The following is a 20,452-nucleotide window of genomic DNA, read 5'->3' as shown; positions in this document are numbered from 1 at the left end:
CACTATATTTAAGGATTAAAGTCTCTTTCTGGTGGTTCTATCGAAGGATAAAGTTGAGTAGGGTATCGATATTTGGAATGGACCGCGAAGCGGTCCATGAAACAAATATCGATACCCTACTCAACTTTATCCTTCGATAGAACCACCAGAAAGAGACTTTAATCCTTATATTTACAGTCTTAACTATTATTTTCATAGCTCAAAATTTACCCTTAATAGTGTTTATGGCATTTATAAGACTAAAATTGAATTATATCGTTTGGTTCCGACAGGCATTTGGAACAGCCACTCGAAGTGGCGGAAATTCCCGCCAATTTATTAATGAACAAACCAATAAAATGAGTTCCGTCTGATGAAGCATAGGCCTATATCTGAGGTTTTCCCGGTATGGAACTATAAATCATTTTATTTATCTGTTGTTAAAAAACACCATGGTGCAAAGCAGTTTGGTTTTAATATTTTGCTTCGTATGATTACACACGCTTACACAATTCATAACGTGGCAGGATATTTAACGTAGTTGTGACGCGGCGTCCGATTCAAACCGCCTGTGTCAAGGAGGTGTGCCAAGTACCCAAAACTATGGAAAGCCATAGCTGTCTTATGCGGTAAATCTTTAATATATTATGTGGTTTTGTCTTTATATGGTGTGGTTTTGTCTTTATATTATGTGCATACACCAATATATGATGTGCTTTTGTCTTTATATGATGTGGTTTTGTCTTTATATTATGTGCATACACCAATATATGATGTGGTTTTGTCTTTATATGATGTGGTTTTGTCTTTATATGATGTGGTTTTGTCTTTATATTATGTGGTTTTGTCTTTATATGATGTGGTTTTGTCTTCATATGATGTGGTTTTGTCTTTATATTATGTGGTTTTGTCTTTATATTATGTGCTTTTGTCATTATATTATGTGCATACACCAATATATGATGTGCATACACCAATATATTATGTGCTTACACCAATATATTATGTGGTCCTTTCTTTATATCGAAACACCAATATATCAAACGTTTTAATGATTCAGTTGGAACTAAATTGCCGGGGTCGTTGTTTGAAGCCCCACACATTCAAACGTCTTGTTGAAAATGACCTTTTTAATCGCGCGAAAAAATGGAGGAGCTGCTGCAAGAAATTGATCTGGCAGCTCTACTTCCAAACTTTCAAACCAACAAATTGGATGTAAACCTATGTAAGAGTTTGTCTAACAGTGAGCTGACCGCACTCGGGTTAGAGACAGGGTGCGGTTCAAAGAGGCCCTGAGAAGGCGGAGTGGAAACGGTAAGTTGTAACCTGCTATAGATAGGCTGCTAACGTTGCAATACAAAGTCGGCCTACTGTACTGTAAACGTTAATTATCTGCCTGTAATCACATTCGATCTCCTAGATTGGGTGGGGTTGATTGTTACATATAAAAATGCGAATTTATACAAAATATAAGGCAAGCCTAACGGTCTCAGTATAGACTTGACGCAGCTAATTCTACAATAAAATGTACTCTTCTTGCTTAATGACAATCACGTGCACCCCCCCCTCTCCAACCAATCTAAGAGATCGCCTCTGCTGAAAACAGGCTTTATGATCATAATAACGGCATCCAGTTGACCCTTGATTCTTAGCAGATTCAGGAGTCAAATAACAATTTCTCACAATGCTGAAGATAAAAACCTATGACGAATAGACACCGGTACGTGCTTCAAATTCCAGAGTCAAATCTGATTTTTATACGTAACAAAATATTATAATGTACCTTTTATTTGGCAAAAGTCTCTGGCCATGATTTATGATTTATAAGTCGTCAAAGCAACCCATCTTAGTTTTCTAAAAAAGAAACCAAAACATGCGGAAATCGTAATATTTCTAATGTTATATTTCTCCGAAAATATTCTAAATGTTAAGTGTTTTAGTGGATATGAAATCGAAGATACGGCTATGTTAACTTATGATTTTTTTGTCTTTGAAGAGACATTGATGAAATTGATAATTTTAGTAATTAATAAAGAATTATAAAAAAATGAAACTCAGATTCTGACCGGTTTTATTGGTGTTGAAATCGTTATTTCAGAAATAATTTAAATATAAAATTTATTTCAGGAAAATGAGTTATTCAACTTATTGTTCTTGAATCAACTTTAAATATCATGAAATAAATACGGTATACTGTAAATATATTTTGTTAAACTCCAAAATTCAACACTGCACACTTAGTATACTAAAATCAATATTTAAATGAAAAACCAATTTCTTTATTCCTTTGTTTGAGTCCTTCATTCACAGCATCTATGAGTGGCCTTGGCACTTTGATTTTAAGAGTCGGCATCAAATGTGCTTTTAATTGTTTCAGATAGATGTTTGCACAGTTGCTAGTTAATGATTGATTACTTTATACTAATTAACTACATAACTTTATCAAAATATCTCTGTTAATATAAGTTTTGGGTTCGCACAGAAGTCAAAAGTGTAAGTACTTGAATTACCCATCTATCTGGAGTACTGTTTATTCATGTAAATAATATTGGTACTTGAAGGAGTTATTGCCCTTGGAGTGAGCTCTTAGGTTTTGCATTTTTGGAGGGTAGCGCCAGATTTGCTGCTCCGGCTGAAATATGAAAATTGTTAAGCTAACTACAGTACTAGTGTATTTGTAAGTTTATATGATATCAAATGAAAAATATTTTTTAATATTATATGTACCGTTACATTTATTGTAAGTAACAAGTGTTAATTATATAAGGAAGTTAGAATTTAAGGTATTTTGGGATCAGGGGGTGGGGGGGGGGGAGGTATGATACTGGTACACACATGTGACAAATTGCCCATTTCAATTGGGCGAGGGGGATGGTAAGAGAGTTGCTATTTAACACGCAAATTTATTGTTAATTGGTGGTTAATTAATATACCACATGTCAGTAACGTACATCTAGATCTATGGTGATTTTTACTGCTTTGACTGAATTAGCTGCTTTCATTTCTTTTCAATTTGTTAATGTTAATACACTGAAACACAAACTTACAATATACATGTCATGTATTGTTATTTGTTCATTTTTGTCACAAGACTGATGTCAACACAAATTACCATCCTGCCATGGTGAAAGATGTACAGTACAATGTACTAGAATAGTGGGGTTTTTTTTCCACTTCTCTCCTAGAATCTTTTGTTTATGATGCATGTTAAATTGATTTTGATGGGTTGTGCTTGAACTGACCTATTCTAATCACCTTTTGTCCGTCGTTGTGCCTCATCCGTCGTGTGTCTGTAAACAATTTACATTTTCGACTTCTTCTTCAAAACCGCTAAAGCAATTTCAATGAAAATTTGCACAAACATTCTAAGGCATAAGACCAATCAAAATTGTGAATTATATGACCCTAACCCCCCAGGGTAGAATCAAATATTCTTCATAGATAGAAAGGTCTCAAGGGCCTCTACAAAAATTGTGAATTATATGACCCTGGGGTCTCACATTCCACCTGGGGAGAGGGGGTTAAGTTTACTATAGTTTACATAGGGAAAACATATTTTTGAGCATTATTTGGTCATTTATAATAGGAAATTAGTCAAATGTTGTCAGAAATATCCCTATAAGATGGCCATTGAATCCTATTAAGAAATTTTCCATGACAGACCCCCAGGGGCCTTAGGGGCATGCAGGGAAAAAAGGGGTCAAATAGGCTAAAACTTCAAAAATCTCCTTCTGAAATTCTGGAACTGGTAGAATCAACTACTCTTCATAGATGTTTGTTAGAATTATTAGCCTGAGATAGTATTTTAACATCATATATCTATATTGGTCCTGGCTGACCCCCAGGGGCCAGAGGGCGGGGCCAAAAATGGTCAAAATTGTTAAAATTTCAAAAGTCTCCTTGTGTATTAACATTTGATGGAACCAAATACTCTTCATAGATTAATAGGTCTTTTTAAGGCCTTTTACAAAAATTGTGAATTTCATGGCCCTGGTATCTCTGACTTTCCCTGTGTAGGGGGTCAAATCTATTATAGTTTTTATTGGAAAAACACATTTATGAGCATTATTTGCTTAATTTTCATAGGAAATGAGTCAAACTTGGTTAGGATTATTACCCTGTGACAGCATTTTAGCGTCATATCCATATTGGTCCTGGTTGACCCTCAGGGGTAGATGGGCGGGGCCAAAAGGGGTCAAAATGACTAAAATTAGAAAAAAATACTCTTCAGAATTCACAGATTTGATGGATCCAGATACTCTTCATAGATTGAAAAGTCAGTTATAAAATCACTGACTGATTTCAAGGGCCTGATGGGCCAATATATAAAATGTTTATATGTCTTTGTTTCATTCTGTATCTGAACTCAGGTGACCGCTAATATAAGGCCTATGGGCCTCTTGTTCTTCGGTTACAAAAGATACTTACTTTACACTATTACCACCATGGAAAAGTTTGAGCTTCTCATTTCATTTCTAGATAAAAATATCAAAAATAATTGTTTGCATCCTGAAAAAATTATGTGGCACTATTTCCTATATTGAAGTACTGATCATGATTGCACATGCACCAAAAGCAAAATAAATCATTTTGTGTTAATTAGACATACATATACACGATTAAACACTAATTATAGTTCAAATCTATCAAAGGATGAGTATCGTTTATGGTCCGTCGGCGGTGGGCTTGGGGGGGGGGGGGGGTCAACTCCATCATTTGTACAATTTTCAGCTACTTACTTGTGACAGTCCTATATCCATGCATGTTTTCTTTGTTTTTCAGGGACATCAAGCACTGGCGACAAAGATGAACCAGTATACGTATCAACACTGAGGCGAACAAGGGAACATCTGTTTCAACCATACAACATAAACAGAAGTTCCAGAACCAGAAGAAAGAATAGGAAAATACAAGATGAAGGTAGATCATGGACAGCCACATTTGTTTGTCTTGCAGACAAAGACTCACACAGAGTACCTAATTCAAAGGAAAAAATTCTTCTTAAGAACTCTGGTTTAGGGTTGAAGAAAATATCCTTTCGAACAACTGACACTGAGGATGATGTTTCCATGAAATTACAGAGTGAAATTACAGGATTTCCAAAATTGAAAGAAAGTGGAGGGCGTGAACTGTAGCTGTGTTAGCAACTGCAGAAACTTGGAAGTATTAAAATGCTATTGGAATGTAGGTTCCCTGAAATCAGCTGTGAGTGCACAAACCAAAATTTATATCAGACCGATTCAAAAGAACTTGAAAATTGATCCAGAAGTCAATTCGCCTCTAAGTATCAATTTAAAAGAAAAGTGCATTCAATGCAACAAAGAAATTGATATTGCACTGCTAAGAGAACATCGTTCAGCTTGCAGCACTTTGCTACAACAGCAGCCAGTCTGCGATAGTGACTCTGAGGATTTGGAGCAATTTACAAATCCAGCACCAGAAAAGATGTCTGAAACATCGGTACCACATCCTATTGATATCACCGGTCGGCCAACAATACAGGGACAACCAGCAATCAGTCTCACATCCTGTTGATATCACCGGTCGGCCAACAATACAGGGACAACCAGCAACTGTCTCAGGTCAAATGTCTGCAACTTCACAATCAGTACCACTTCCTGTTGATATCACCGGTCGGCCAACAATACAGGGACAACCAGCAACTGTCTCAGGTCAAATGTCTGCAACTTCGCAATCAGTATCACTTCCTGTTGATATCACCGGTCGGCCAACAATACAGGGACAACCAGCAACTGTCTCAGGTCAAATGTCTGCAACTTCACAATCAGTATCACTTCCTGTTGATATCACCGGTCGACCAACAATACAGGGACAATCAGCAACTGTCTCAGGTCAAATGTCTGCAACTTCACAATCAGTATCACTTCCTGTTGATATCACCGGTCGACCAACAATACAGGGACAATCAGCAACTGTCTCAGGTCAAATGTCTGCAACTTCACAATCAGTATCACTTCCTGTTGATATCACCGGTCGACCAACAATACAGGGACAACCAGCAACTGTCTCAGGTCAAATGTCTGCAACTTCGCAATCAGTATCACTTCCTGTTGATATCACCGGTCGGCCAACAATACAGGGACAACCAGCAACTGTCTCAGGTCAAATGTCTGCAACTTCACAATCAGTATCACTTCCTGTTGATATCACCGGTCGACCAACAATACAGGGACAACCAGCAACTGTCTCAGGTCAAATGTCTGCAACTTCACAATCAGTATCACTTCCTGTTGATATCACCGGTCGACCAACAATACAGGGACAACCAGCAACTGTCTCAGGTCAAATGTCTGCAACTTCACAATCAGTATCACTTCCTGTTGATATCACCGGTCGACCAACAATACAGGGACAACCAGCAACTGTCTCAGGTCAAATGTCTGCAACGTCTGTACTCATCAACAGGTCATCATCATTGAATCAATATTTAGGACATGTTCTTGATGTAGGACCTATGTATACACTAAATGCTACAAATGACAATCTCCATGCAAATCCTGTCGATGGGAATACTGAAAATGACCTACCAGACTTGGATGAAGAACTTATTTCAGTTCATGAATTAGTAAAACATGCTATTCAGCATTGTGTTTCTGAAGATATCAACAACCCAGTAGAAATTCTGAAATATATGCAGTCCATCATTGTGACAGGCAGAAGATTGGAAGTGGATGACATTTCCCAGTGTAATGAGGGTCTCACTAACTTTATCCTTATTGACCGTTCAAATATTCTTGAAACGGCATTCGATGAAATCAGGGCAATCAAAGATTTGAGACCAACATTGGAAGTGCAATTTTATGATGAGGTAATTTAAATTATATATTGATGAAGACTTAATTTTGATCAAATAAAAGTATGTTTTCAAACATTTTTGAAGTGAATATCAAATGAATCTGTTTTGAAACTCTTTCAAAATGAACATACATGTAATGTTTTAGGTTTCTTACTCAATTGTGTGCTGTCTGCATGCTTTCAAAACATATCTATATAGTTTTAATTCTTTTGTAGGTTGCTGTAGACTATGGTGGCCTAAGAAAAGAATTTTTTCGACTAGTACTGACAGCCATTAAAGAAAAGTATTTTGATCATGGACTGCGTGAACACCTAGCTGAGGACTACATTACTGTTGGAAAGATAATAGGTAAAATATCTTTAAATGTTGGTTTTAATTTATTTCAGTATGTTGACAGATGGCTCATTTTGAAATCACTATGATATTATTATAATTAATTGCCTTATGCCCATCATTATCTATTTTGTGTTTGTAAGTCATTTTAATTACATTTTTATCTTTCCAAAACTACGTGTATATATACTGTATATAAATATATATATATAATGGAATGACAAATGGTACTCTTCTCTATCAAAAATGTAACAGAATCTTGCAGACGATTTATTATTTTTCTTCAGGTACAAAATTAACTTATTTTACACCATTAAATGTACCACCATTGAAATGTTTGAGCTTCTTTTACTTCCAATATAAATATATATTAAAAATACATTTTTTTTGGAATTGTAGCATTGAGCATTCTTCAAAATGGGAAACTTCCAAAATTCATGGAGGAAAATGTTGTGACAGACTTATTTTCACACGATTCGTTATATGTGTCAAAATGCATAAAGATGATGAGACAGGGATTAGATGACCTTGGAATCTATAAGGTATGCAACACACAGAATATACTTTCAATAAGGCAAAAAAATGTTTGTTAAGTGTCCCCCTATACAGTAACTACCTTCTGTAAACTTTTAATTAGTATCAATACTATTCGTATCTACATAGACTATGTATATATGCAACTTCCTGGTCAGAAATCAGTTTTAGGAAGAGGAGCATAGTTATAAGTGAAACTATAATTTTGGCTCTGTGCATGAATTTCCTTGCACAGGAAGGGAGGGAATAAATTAAAGGCCCTATAGGAGACATTATAGAGCCATATATAGGTAATCCTTTAAAATTTCTGAGGTACATGATTATATCATTAATGCCTAATGTGACATAATCAATACAGGGTTCTCTGGTTCTCTTGATATGGTTTTGAGTATATTTGATAAAATTCAGTTTTTAGCTCACCTTGTCTGAAGGACCGAGGTGAGCTTATGGGATACCGCAGCGTCCGTTGTCCGTCAACAATCGACTTCTTTTCCATAACCACTGGTCGGATTTCAACAAAATTTGACTGGTAGCATCCTTATGGGCTACTAACTGAAAATTGTACAAATGATGGCCTGTCCCCCATGGGGCCTGAGGGGCGGGGTCAAAAGGGGTCAATTTGGCTATTTCCATATAAACGACTTCTTCTCTGCAACTAAGCATGGAAGAACATACACTCATAATGCAATGGTAGCATCGTTATAGGGTATGAGGATACAAAATTGTACTTGTGATAGAGCTAACCACCTGGGGGCCTGAGGAGTGGGGTCAAAAGGGGTCAATTTGGCTATTTCCATATAAACGACTTCTTCTTTGAAACCAAGCTTGGGATAACACCCATAATGCACTGGAAGCATCCTTATAGGGTGGGGATTCAAAATTGTACAAATGATGGGGCTGACCCCCCGGGGGCCTGAAGGGTGGGTTTCAGAAGGGGTCAATTTGGCTATTTCCATATAAATGACTTCTTCTCTGCATTTAAACATGGGATTACGCTCATAATGCAATGGTTACATCCTTATAGGGTTGGGATTCAAAATTTTGCAAATGATGGGGCTGACCCCCCGGGGGCCTGAAGGGTGGGGTCAAAAGGGTCTATAGATATTCCCATATAAACGACTTCTTCTCTGCAACTAAGCATGGAAGAACATACACTCATAATGCAATGGTAGCATCCTTATAGGGTTGGGATTTGAAATTGTACAAGTGATAGGGCTGACCCCTGGGCCTTAGACGGCAATAGACGCGGGGTCAAAAAGGTCAATTAGGTTACTAGTACTATTTTCATATAAATTACTTCCTCTCTGAACCTATGTATTGGATAGCATATTTGTATGGTATCAATAGCATCATTATATGGTTGTGATTCAAAATTAAACTTTTGGAGTCAATTTTGCTAATTTTTCTAATTGTCAGAGTCTTGTTATAATTACTAAAAATAACCAGGTGATTGATACAGGCCCTCTGAGCCTCTTGTTTAATTTGTAATACTCATGTTATATTGTATTTATATGTTAAAACTTTTTTTTTTTCTTTTTTCATTTCGACATTGTCAGATTGGCAGCCAGCTTCCATCTTTTGTATTTCTATTGAGACCTGGATCAGAATGTACACTGACAATGAAAGCTTTAACACATCTTCTCAAACCGAAATTTTCTGAGGAGGGGTCAAATTCTAGACGTTTTGAAGGAATTGTATATGCAGCATTCACAAGATATGTCAGAGAAGCTGCCAGTGAGTATCTCCTTGGCTTGTTGATTGTCATTCAAAGTCACAGACCACATGTAGGGGTTAAAGTTATGTACATGTAAGGTAATTAACATTTATATGGGTCAAAGAATTAATAGCACATAATCATTATGGCATTGTAGGATATGAATTACTTTATATAGTAGATATTTGGAAAAGAAGCAATTCTAACTACATGAACACTAAATTATATACCAAAAAAATATTGATACTTCAGTTATTGAAAATTCTTTTATTTCTTTAATCCAATATGATCTTGATTATCATTTTTTCAAAAAACTACAATTAATTCATCTATGCTTTAATAATGTTCCATACCAATTACCAACCTTGAGGAATACAATAATGACTTTAGGCCTAGGGAAACAAAACATAAATAATAGTAAAACTGCTAGATTGATCTCTGTAAAGGTCCATATAATTTCATTTCATTTTTGATAACAAGAATAATTCTTCCTGAGTATAATTATTTATTTTTTTTTCTATTTTGTTAATAAGGTGGAAGAAGAGGCGGTGTATCTTTGAAGCAGATTCTCCAATTCGTTACTGGTGCTGATGAAGAGCCTGTGCTTGGATTTGCTTTATGTCCAAGTATTCAGTTCTGTGTGGTGGATACCAGTTTTATTCCAACAGCAAATACTTGCATCAATTGTTTGAATCTACCCAGACCAACCTCTGAAACATCTCTTCCTGCTGATGAAAATCTGTTCTCTCTATATGACTATGCCTTTGAAAATACATTTTATGGAATGTTTTAAGACTTTATCCAGCATGATGTTGCTAGCTACAAATTTATGTAGAACTTGAGAGCTAATTTGACCTGTATCATTTGCTTTGGCCAGGGCTGCCATATGCTATGTTATCATGACCATTATCTTAGAAACCTGATCATTTGATCATGACCCTAAATATGTTTTGGTAAAAATTGTTTTTATTTTACTTTTATGTATTAATAATTCATCCAGGAGATAAAAGAATTTTGATTTCTACCATTTTAAAATAGGCATGGATCCATAGGATTTGATGATTTTGGGCTGTAGTACAATGTAATAAATATTACTGTATGAATATGAGATGGCCTACATCAGCAATTGTGATTCTTGCCTTGTATTTCAAATCTTGATCACATTATGTGATCATATATACCAGAATTACTATAGTAAAATGTATGTATTCACAGTTGCCATGAAAGTGTTGTGACTTGCCAGAAATTTACATATATTGGGCCTGTGACATGCTGAGATGAAGAGCTACCAAGTTTGTTCAAATGAATGACCATGATCTTCAATCAAGGTCACAGTAGTCAAATTGGCTTTAATCTTTAAAGAACATCTTGTCAATAACGAAAAGGCTTAGATACGTTATATTGGGTTTGTGGGATGAAGGTCTAACAAGTTTGTTCAAATGACGGGTCAAATAAGCTGTATATTTCAACCTAAAATGTAACATTTCTTTGAAAGTGTCAGATGACCGTTTAGACCCATTGGCCTTTTGTTGGTCAAACTGGCAAGCAACATGGTTATGTGGTGGCATTTGAACTCTAAAGTTATGTAGACTTTGTCTAGTTTTGCTTTGTTAAATACTATTATTGTTTAATTGTTTTGAAGGAAGAAGGGAAGATAAAAGATGTCAAGATGTCTTTGGTATTATTACCATAGGTACATGTAATTAGCGTCACGTCAATCCATTCAACCTTGTCTGACTCTATGTCATGCAAAACAAGGTAATTGTGAATAATACATATACTGTCTTTAATTTGACCTCACTCAATGAAATGGGCTTTATATATCTCCTGTATAAGTCTTAAGGATTTACGATATGTATGACCACATTGTGAGATTGTGCCAAAAGTAGGTCACTGACCTGTATTTGACCTGAAATAAAGACAAAGCTCCATGTCATAGTAGCTTTGTATCAATGTGAGTCAGTTATGTATGTAGTATGTGTCAGATACTAAAACTATATGTCATTGTTCAATATTTGATTTTGGTTGTACAATATTTCTATGCAACACAAAGTCAAATGAACTTGTTTCTTTTAGTTTTGTCTAAAGCAAGAAGCTGCCTATCATTTGTTTAGAATCATTCAATTTGCCTTTCATCAGTGGTCCGTCCATCCATAAACAATGCTTGTTAATGCTATTTATCGAGAACTACTCAACACACATTTCTCAAATTTCACTGAAGTATGTTCTCATTAGCCCTAATGAGACTTAACGTGTCATGCTGATTTTGAGACTGATAGAAAAACTAAGATGGCCAGATTTTGCCAGATGAAGTTTGTTAACACCATTTTCTTCAGAACTTTTCAAACGATAATCTTTGGACTTCAGATGTAGGGTGTCCCTTGTCCCTGCTTGTATCTAGTTTAAATGAAACTAGAAGGAGGAAAGATGAGAAAAAGAACCAAAATGTTCCATCATTCATTGGTAGGCGCCAAGATTCCTCTGGGGTCTCTTGTTTTTATTGTGCTAAAGTTGTTATGCTTTGCTCAAAAACAAATTCTCAAATTACTGTTAAAATGCTTAAGGCTCTGGACACTAATATTAAGTATGATGCATGGTATCACCATTGTTTAAATTAAGGACGTTGGCCATCTTTCAAGGTCAAACATATTGGAAACTAATGTCTTTTATTGAGTGGTACTTTTTGGTTAATAGTACAAATGTACCCTATTTTTTTTTTATTCAATTGGTTATTATCCAAAGATATTTTCCACTACTGTATATATTTGTGAGTCGTATTGTACCAAATTTTTTTCAATTTTCTGTTGTTGAGTTGATTTTTAGGTAACCCGAGACGAAGTCTCAAGTGACTTACACTAATCGCCTTTTGTCTGTTATCGTCCATTGTATGGCGATAAACAATTTACATTTTCGTCTTCTCCAAACCCACTGAATCAAATTCGTTGAAATTTTGCAGAAACTTATGACCTAAGGTAAACCAAAATTGTGAATTATATGGTCCCAGGGCGTTGTATAATACCAAGGTAAATCAATATTCAGGTGACTGTCAAGGTCTCTTGGACCTCTGGTTGTTTTTTAATTTGTTTATATTAAACCGTTGAACCTGTTTTGATATACATGTACGTTGTACTGTGAAGTTTTGTAATGAATTTAATAAGATTCAGAATATCAAGTGTGTATCTGAAAGTTTTTCTCTACAGATCAGAGACTGGAAAAAAAAATATTTTCTGATGAACCAGCTTTTCGGCCATTTTTACTACAACGCGACTAGCGTTTGTATTAATGCTATCCGGTTTACCAAGATGTGTAGGACTGAGTAGGACTTGTTTCCTACAATGACATCTAGTGGTGACCTCTTGAACCATTTCATTCATAAACTTCCATTCATAAATTCCCTATTCATTGAATAATATTCCTTTGGACCAATCAGTAGTCATGGGAAGACTGCCTTCTGATTGGTAGAATACACAGAGTGTGTATAGAATACACAGAGTGTTATATAATACACAGCCCATCTAGGTCAACTGTTGCCTGCTGGTGACTCCTCTGTCCAACTTACATAATCTCTGTTAATGATAATTCAAATTGGACTTACTATCTAAGGCTTATAGACATAAGAGTTTTAAAGTAAACTAATCATATGCCCTTTTTGTGTACTTTAAAATAATGTTTTTAAATGAATGTTAAACACAGATCTGAGGTAAAGGCAAAATAACTTATAAGGCTGCCCTCATATGTGCATGGTTTTACCAAAATAAGTGTATGTGCAACATAAGAAACAAGAGTATATTAAGGATAAAAACTCATTTTAATGAAGACTTTTGTTTTCTTTGTAATTTTCATGTAGGAACTTTAATTAAGAAAAATGTCAAACAAAACATATGTATTTTCTGTGATCAGTTGAATGTTCTTGAAATAATTGATATTAAAGTCTTTATAATATGGTTTATATATTTTGATTTTGGAAATTCATTTAATTTCATTCCATTTTTTTGTTTCTGCTGCGTTGTATGAACCAGCTTTTCGGCCATTTTAATTTGAAGTAAAAGATTGAACAATTTTTAGTCCACCATCATCAGAACATGGGCTATTCACATTGCCTGTCCGTCCATTAACAATTCTCGTTACCGCTATTTCTCAGAAAGTGCTACAGGGATCTTTTTCAAATTTGATATATGTAGGTTCCCCTAGGGCCATATTGTTTGTGCATATTGCATTTTGGGACCAATCGGTCAACAATATGCATATGGCCGACCGGCCGCCATCTACGATTTTGATAGTTAAAATTTATTACCGCTATTTCTCAGAAAATACTGAAGGGATCTGTCTCAAATTTCTTGTGCAGATTCCCCTGGGGCCCTAATGCATATTACATTTTCTGACCGATAGGTGAAAAAGATGGCCGACAGGCCCCCATCTTGGATTTTGATAGTTCAAATATTTCTCAGAAAGTACTGAAACGCTCTTAAATTTAGATGTAGTATGTTTGAAAAATTTTGAAAAGCAGAGAAATGATCCCATTGATTAATAAAAAAATTATGCAGTAAAGATGTGTCATCTCTTTAATTTATTGGTCTATTGAAAAAGTTATATATGTACCTACAAACGTAAACGGGTATTATATGAATTATTCCCATTGAAAATTAAACTATCAAATGTTTGAAGAATTAAATTACAAAAATCAATATTCCAAAAATGTATCATATGTCTAATACATGTATAAACATAATCTAAATCACAGAATTTTGGCATCGTAAGTATTCTTTTATACTTCATGTTTGTTTTGATGAAACCAATATGCAAGATAAAGTCAATTTACAGTACCGGTACTGTAAAATAAATTGTAGGCTACGGCTTGGTTCTGTGGTCAGACCATAATAATAATATTTAATATGTACTCATTTCACTGTTCTGTACAGTAAACATCAGATAATTTTGAGAACTCAACTTTTGAATAAAGGAGAAGGTACGTTAAGACTTGAATATGGCCGCAAAATTAATTCTCCAGTAAAGAACAACATAATTTGCCATATAGCAGTTGAATACATTTGCTAACACATTACATCCTGAAATATCCAGCATGTGCCAATTATGCTCACTATGACGTCATCAACATGCAGTTTCCCGCCATTTTTCACAAAAATCCTTGGAAAATCATACTTTTTGAGTGGTTTTCTCTAAAAATGAATGTGGCCGCCTTCGTGGAGCAGAAAGAGATTTTCACACGTTGTGTATCGTGTATTTATTTATGCAAAATATAAAGTTGCTCCAAGGTGGCGTCCAAATCCATTTCAAGCCTTTTCTAACCTAAAGATGATGAATTTCTAGCAAAATGTGGCGAGAAGAGGAAAATCATCAATTTGATGACGTCATAGGTGGAGCACATCTTGTACATGGTTATAAAAAGTTATGTTTTGATGAAAGGCAAGTATGAGATTATTTATTGATGTGAAATTGATGTGGATCAGAGTTAATATTTTTCGGCCTGAAAGATTAAGGCCAAATACTGGTCCTATCATATCTACTCCTTTGAACAAACTCTTTCTCCTAAATTTTTATAAAGCACTGGAAATTCATACGAACATTGTAAATTGTGTCAAGAAAAACTACTCTGGAGTCTCAAGTCTCAAGTAACTGTGTCACTTGGTATATAGGTACACTAAGAAAAATACAATTTCATGACGCATATTGTGTGATATAGTAATTCAAACTTTAAATCATTATTGTACTGGGATGCAGTTTGACTCCCATTTGAGGCAGTTGCCTGCAGGTACTGCAGGTTGGTGGTTCTTCTCCTGGTACCCTGGCTTTCCTCAACTGCTTAAATAGGGTACATCTGTAATTGACCCTGACTGTTAATAGGTCATTAAATAAACCAAACACATGCATCTCTATCAGCTACAACCATTAAGGTAGATAGACAGTTAGAATTTATATTGAAATGTAAATGTCACTATATATAGCTTTATACAGGAGGAATGCGGTAGATATAAATTAATTACCTAATGCTTGAGTAAAAGTTTATAGAAGCATGCATCTGCTAGAATGGAGCTGCTATAGCTTAGTTTTAAGATCCTCTGAGTAATAGCCATTATATTCCCTTTCTTTACATTCTTCATGCATAAACTTTAAGTCTGGTGAATTATGTTGACATTAGGTCAATGGCTAGCAGAGATATTATATTAGCTAGAAGAAATAGCCTGTTTTTATGTCTTTCTTTAATTTTAATGCGATATTCAAATTCTTGCAAAAAGCTGAAATTGCATCACTATGTATTACATATACTGTATACATATATATTTTAGCGGTTAAATCTGATTTGAGTTCACTAATTTAATTTTCTTTATAACGTCAGGGATAAAAATCTTCTATATTCCATCTGACAATCTGGGAGAAATTGCTTCTATTGGTGGCACCCAATAGGAATTTTCAACTGAAATAGCCCTAAGCTTCATGTCAATTAGACCCAATTTAGACAATAAAATATGGCATGTATATATATATATATGCAATACATGCATATTTGTTGAGGTTATGAGGGTATAATGATAATGTAGCACATGGGATGGTGGCGTTTATACAACCTCAACTCTTCTCAAGAAAAGGGGAGGGGCACTAATTGCGGCGAATATGGTGTATATATGTATATATATATATATATATATGATACAAGAAAGATACATGTACTTTATTTACATTAAAGTGGAAGTTGAATAAAAATGAATCAACTAAGCAACATTCTTCTCTTTGTAATAAGTAAGGAGTTCATGGTTTTTATAATCATTAAGAAGTTGCAATTAAACAAAAGCGCATTGATAAAGTTGAAAATCTGACAACCTTATCTAAAAGCATCTTGGCTCTTATAAAAAGTAAAGCATATACTTATTAAAAATTCCTCCCAGTCACACAAGTTAAAAAGGTTGTGTATACTTCCATTCTGGTCATCCTTTGTCACTTGTGTTACTGACTCATGAATGAATACCAGTATACACATTTTCATCATCAACTGTTGTATAAACGTATCACTCTCAATGAACTTTGGTAATCTTCAATGGCAAAATTGACATCAAAGCGAGGAGAAGCAACTTCCTGTGACAGCATCTGCACACACACATCATTCATATTTGATAAAGGACTAAATATTGGCCTTTCGTTTTCCTCCATTTCTTGCGAAACATTACTTGCCCTTTCTACACCATAGTGCTCTAAATCTTGTTCACTTACATCATCACCCATCAGGTTTTGCATTTGACCAGCAATCCACAATGCTTGTGGGGAAGTCTTTGTCGTTCTCATTCTGTGAGCATCCCAAGCCTTAGCCCAAATACACAATCTCCTGTTAATTTCACCTCTGTATGTATAATGAAGAGCTTGTAAATGAGCACTGTCTAAGCAGTCCAAGATTCCTTGATCTTCCATCAGGTAAAATAAGTTGTAAAAAAAACTTAAAACACCTTCAAACACATCCCTCCACAAACGCTCTATACGTTGATTATGGGTGCTCCTTCCGGTAATCATTCCTGTTGGTCCTCTGTTTAAGATCATGAAGTTAGCAACGTCTATATTTTCTAAACCTTTGTCTGAGCGAACTCTATAAGGTATACCATATTCGGACACACCAGACAAAAAACACTGGTATACAGTTTCAGATTTGTTATTGTCGCAGCATTTTAAGAACATAACTCTCCTACTGAAGCCATCAATTCCACCGACAACTACAAATCTCCATCTAATAAGTTTATGGTTTGTGTCTATATGCCACAAGTGATTAGGTGACATTACGTTGTATATACGTCTGTGCAGACGTCCTTTTCGTCGTGCCATAACACCTTCAGAGTCTATGCGGTGCAATGAATCCCGGAGGCGCCATCTCTGCACTTTAATACCTTGTTGACACAACATCTGCTTAATCATATTTTCACCACATAAAGGAAACTCCTGGCTAATTTTTTCAGTTTTTTCATCTAATTGTACATCTGAAATGTCACTAAAAGACAGTTTACTCAAATTATACTTGCTCATCCTACGATAAATTGTACTTTCTGAAACCTGAAATATTTGGGATATTTCAGATATCTGGAATCCGTTGTCCAACAGACTCTCCAGGGTATCTTGAGGAATATCATATGCTTGTTTACCGTTACGTGTAACTTTGGCAGGGGGAGCATGACCATATTTGATTGATTCAGTTCGAAGTTTCATCATGTCTGAGGCATTAGAAACACCTAAGCTTTCAAGCTCTGATGATGAGAGTTTCCCAACAATATCGGGAGTTATCTTCTCTTTTTGAAAACGGTGGCACACATGTTCCAGTGATAATTTTGATAGAATATTAGTCATCCGTTTGTCTTCCATTCTACCTAGAATAGAAAATATAACTTTTATAAAATACATATTGAATATTTTTTAGCAGAATACATACATGGTTAAGCAAGTTATCTATATGTCCAGGTAAAACTAGAACTGAAAACCTAATTCAACCCTTTACCCCATATTCGAGACCATGCAGGGCAACCAAATGTTCCTCCATTTTGTTTCCATGGTAACAGTTATTGAAGCTATAGATATTCATATATATAAACAATCAACCCCCACTCCATATGGGCCTGGAATCGTTACAAAAATGTTTTGACATATATATCTGACAACATACAGTGCTCCAGATAATTTTTGAGGGATGAGTAAACGTAATTTTACTTGCACTTTTAAAAGGAGGGGTACAACTGACTTCTGTGTGACCCTAAAACTTAACAGAGATATTTGAAGAAAAGTTACAGTGTATGCAGGTATAGTGTAAAGTAATTGATGATAAGCTAGCAATTCTGCAAATAGATAACAACGACAAGTGACAACAAACAACGACATGCAGTCTTCTTCTTCTTTCAATATCACCAGACCTTCTTGACAAAGAAGATTACCTGGACCAGCTAGGACATAACGTTACAGGTCATAAAAGTAAGTGACAACAGCAGATTTAGTAAGTTTCTTCTGATTTTATTTCTGGATGTAAGCACTCATACTAACTGGCTGAGTAATAAAAAAAATTGTATGTTAAGAGTAACGAGTAAAGTTTTTATGGGTAATTGAAAGGTTTTCAGTGGGTATTTTACCCATGTACACATCTTATCTTATCCCATTTCACAACTACATGTAGCAATGTATCTGAAGTTTACTTTATGATTTTTAGATACCCATATACAAAAATACATAAAATAAATATTTGATAAAGGGAAATTAGAATGAACTGAACAGTTCTAGCGGCTTACAAATTTGTCACAAAATATTTATTTATACCAAGGATGTACATGAATACTTATAAATTCTTGTGCAAGATCATTCTCATTTTTTTAATTTAAAATTTGATCAGAAGCACTACAACATTACTACGTGCGACATCTCCAGTCAATTGATTAGGTGTCTGAATTTACATTTTTAAACAGTAATTTATGTGTCGAAATAACAGTAAACAGTTTCATACTTACTAGACTATATTTCGACTTGAATCAGCAAAACCACTCAGCTTTCACTGACGAAAAATCTCTCTCGAGAAGACGTTTGAATGTGTGTCGGTCAAACAACGACCCCGGAAATTTAGTTCCAACTGAATCATTAAAACGTTTGATATATTGGTGTTTCGATATAATGAAATGACCACATAATATATTGGTGTATGCACATAATATATTGGTGTATGCACATAATATAAAGACAAAACCACATCATATAAAGACAAAACCACATCATATAAAGAAAAAACCACATCATATATTGGCGTATGCACATCATATATTGGTGTATGCACATCATATAAAGACAAAAGCACATAATATAAAGAAAAAACCACATCATATAAAGACAAAACCACATCATATATTGGTGTATGCACATCATATAAAGACAAAAGCACATCATATAAAGACAAAACCACATCATATATTGGTGTATGCACATCATATAAAGACAAAAGCACATCATATAAAGACAAAACCACATCATATAAAGACAAAACCACATCATATATTGGTGTATGCACATAATATAAAGACGAAACCACACAATATAAAGACAAAAACACATAATATATTAACGATTTACTGCATAAGACAGCTATGGCTTTCCATACTAAACAGGGATAGTATCTGCTAAACAATGATACTTCGCTGATGGCGGCCTCGTTGAAAGTGTACACACTTGTAGAGAGGCATTGATGGTATTATTGATCTTGGTGGAGATAGGGGTTTTTCCCCCTCCTACACCGACTTTTGAGTTCCGGCTACGCACGCACAGATATTATAGAGTTATTTACAAAAATTTAAAAGTATCACTATTAACAAAAAAAAATAAAATATCTATAAATTCCAGTCATAGGGACTGGGAATATGTATCATTTTAAAATATTGGTGTCAAATGAATTGAGGGTACCCTATGTGTATACGTACTAGTTAATAGATTTAGTTTCATAAAATTATGATCTATCTATAGGGTAGATTGATACAATGATATATAATGGGGAACACTGATACAAGTGGCGGGGCAATCCCCAAACAACTTGTACTACTTAATGGTAAATGAGTATATAAACCTGAGTAGACTGGCGATCAGAATTGGTCTATAGGCTGCATATGTGTTTAATAGAGTCTCTTTTGCAGTTTCCTTAGACCAAATCTATTTTAAAGTTACACTACCGGCCTCACTAAGGATGATCACTTAGGACAAACTTGTTGTTGGTCTTCCAATATTTGTTTAGCTGAGTCTTAAAGCTGTTGATTGACTTGGCGTTTACTACCTCGTTTGGTAATGCATTCCAGTGGTTGACGACTCTATTGGAGAAGGCATTTTTTTGTTGTATTCAGCCTGACCTGTCTCTTGAACAGTTTGTGGGTATTTCCTCGGGTTGACTGGTATGGTCGACTACTAAACATTGTGTCTGAGACTATTTTTATCATGCTTATTAATAATCTTGTATAGTTGAATCAAATCACAACGTTTTCGTCTATACTCCAGTGTAGGGAGACCCAATGTTCTAAGTCTGTCTTCGTAGGACAAGTCTTTGATATTTTTAATCCTCTTTGTAG

General features: G+C 35.0%; 1 protein-coding gene and 1 pseudogene across 1 annotated transcript; one reads left to right on the top strand and one right to left on the bottom strand.

The window, feature by feature from the left end:
• Nucleotides 1-597: 597 nt before the first annotated feature.
• LOC138313655 (uncharacterized) lies at nucleotides 598-13,326 on the top strand (annotated as a pseudogene).
• Nucleotides 13,327-16,110: 2,784 nt separating this feature from the next.
• Nucleotides 16,111-17,819, bottom strand: LOC138313656 (uncharacterized). Its single transcript, XM_069254008.1, has one exon. It carries the CDS (start codon nucleotides 17,769-17,771, stop codon nucleotides 16,380-16,382), a length of 1,392 nt encoding a protein of 463 aa, XP_069110109.1. The 5' UTR covers nucleotides 17,772-17,819; the 3' UTR covers nucleotides 16,111-16,379.
• Between the last annotated feature and the right edge of the window lie 2,633 nt (nucleotides 17,820-20,452).

This window comes from Argopecten irradians, unplaced genomic scaffold (assembly GCF_041381155.1).
Source record: "Argopecten irradians isolate NY unplaced genomic scaffold, Ai_NY scaffold_0819, whole genome shotgun sequence".
In the NCBI taxonomy this organism is placed as follows: domain Eukaryota; kingdom Metazoa; phylum Mollusca; class Bivalvia; order Pectinida; family Pectinidae; genus Argopecten; species Argopecten irradians.
Note: the sequence above shows the minus strand (reverse complement) of the source record. Positions and strands in the feature narration are given on the sequence as shown.

What these genes read in the sequence shown, in the direction of transcription:
- LOC138313656 (XM_069254008.1), bottom strand. Translation starts at nt 17,771, where the DNA reads ATGTATTTTATAAAAGTTATATTTTCTATTCTAGGTAGAATGGAAGAC.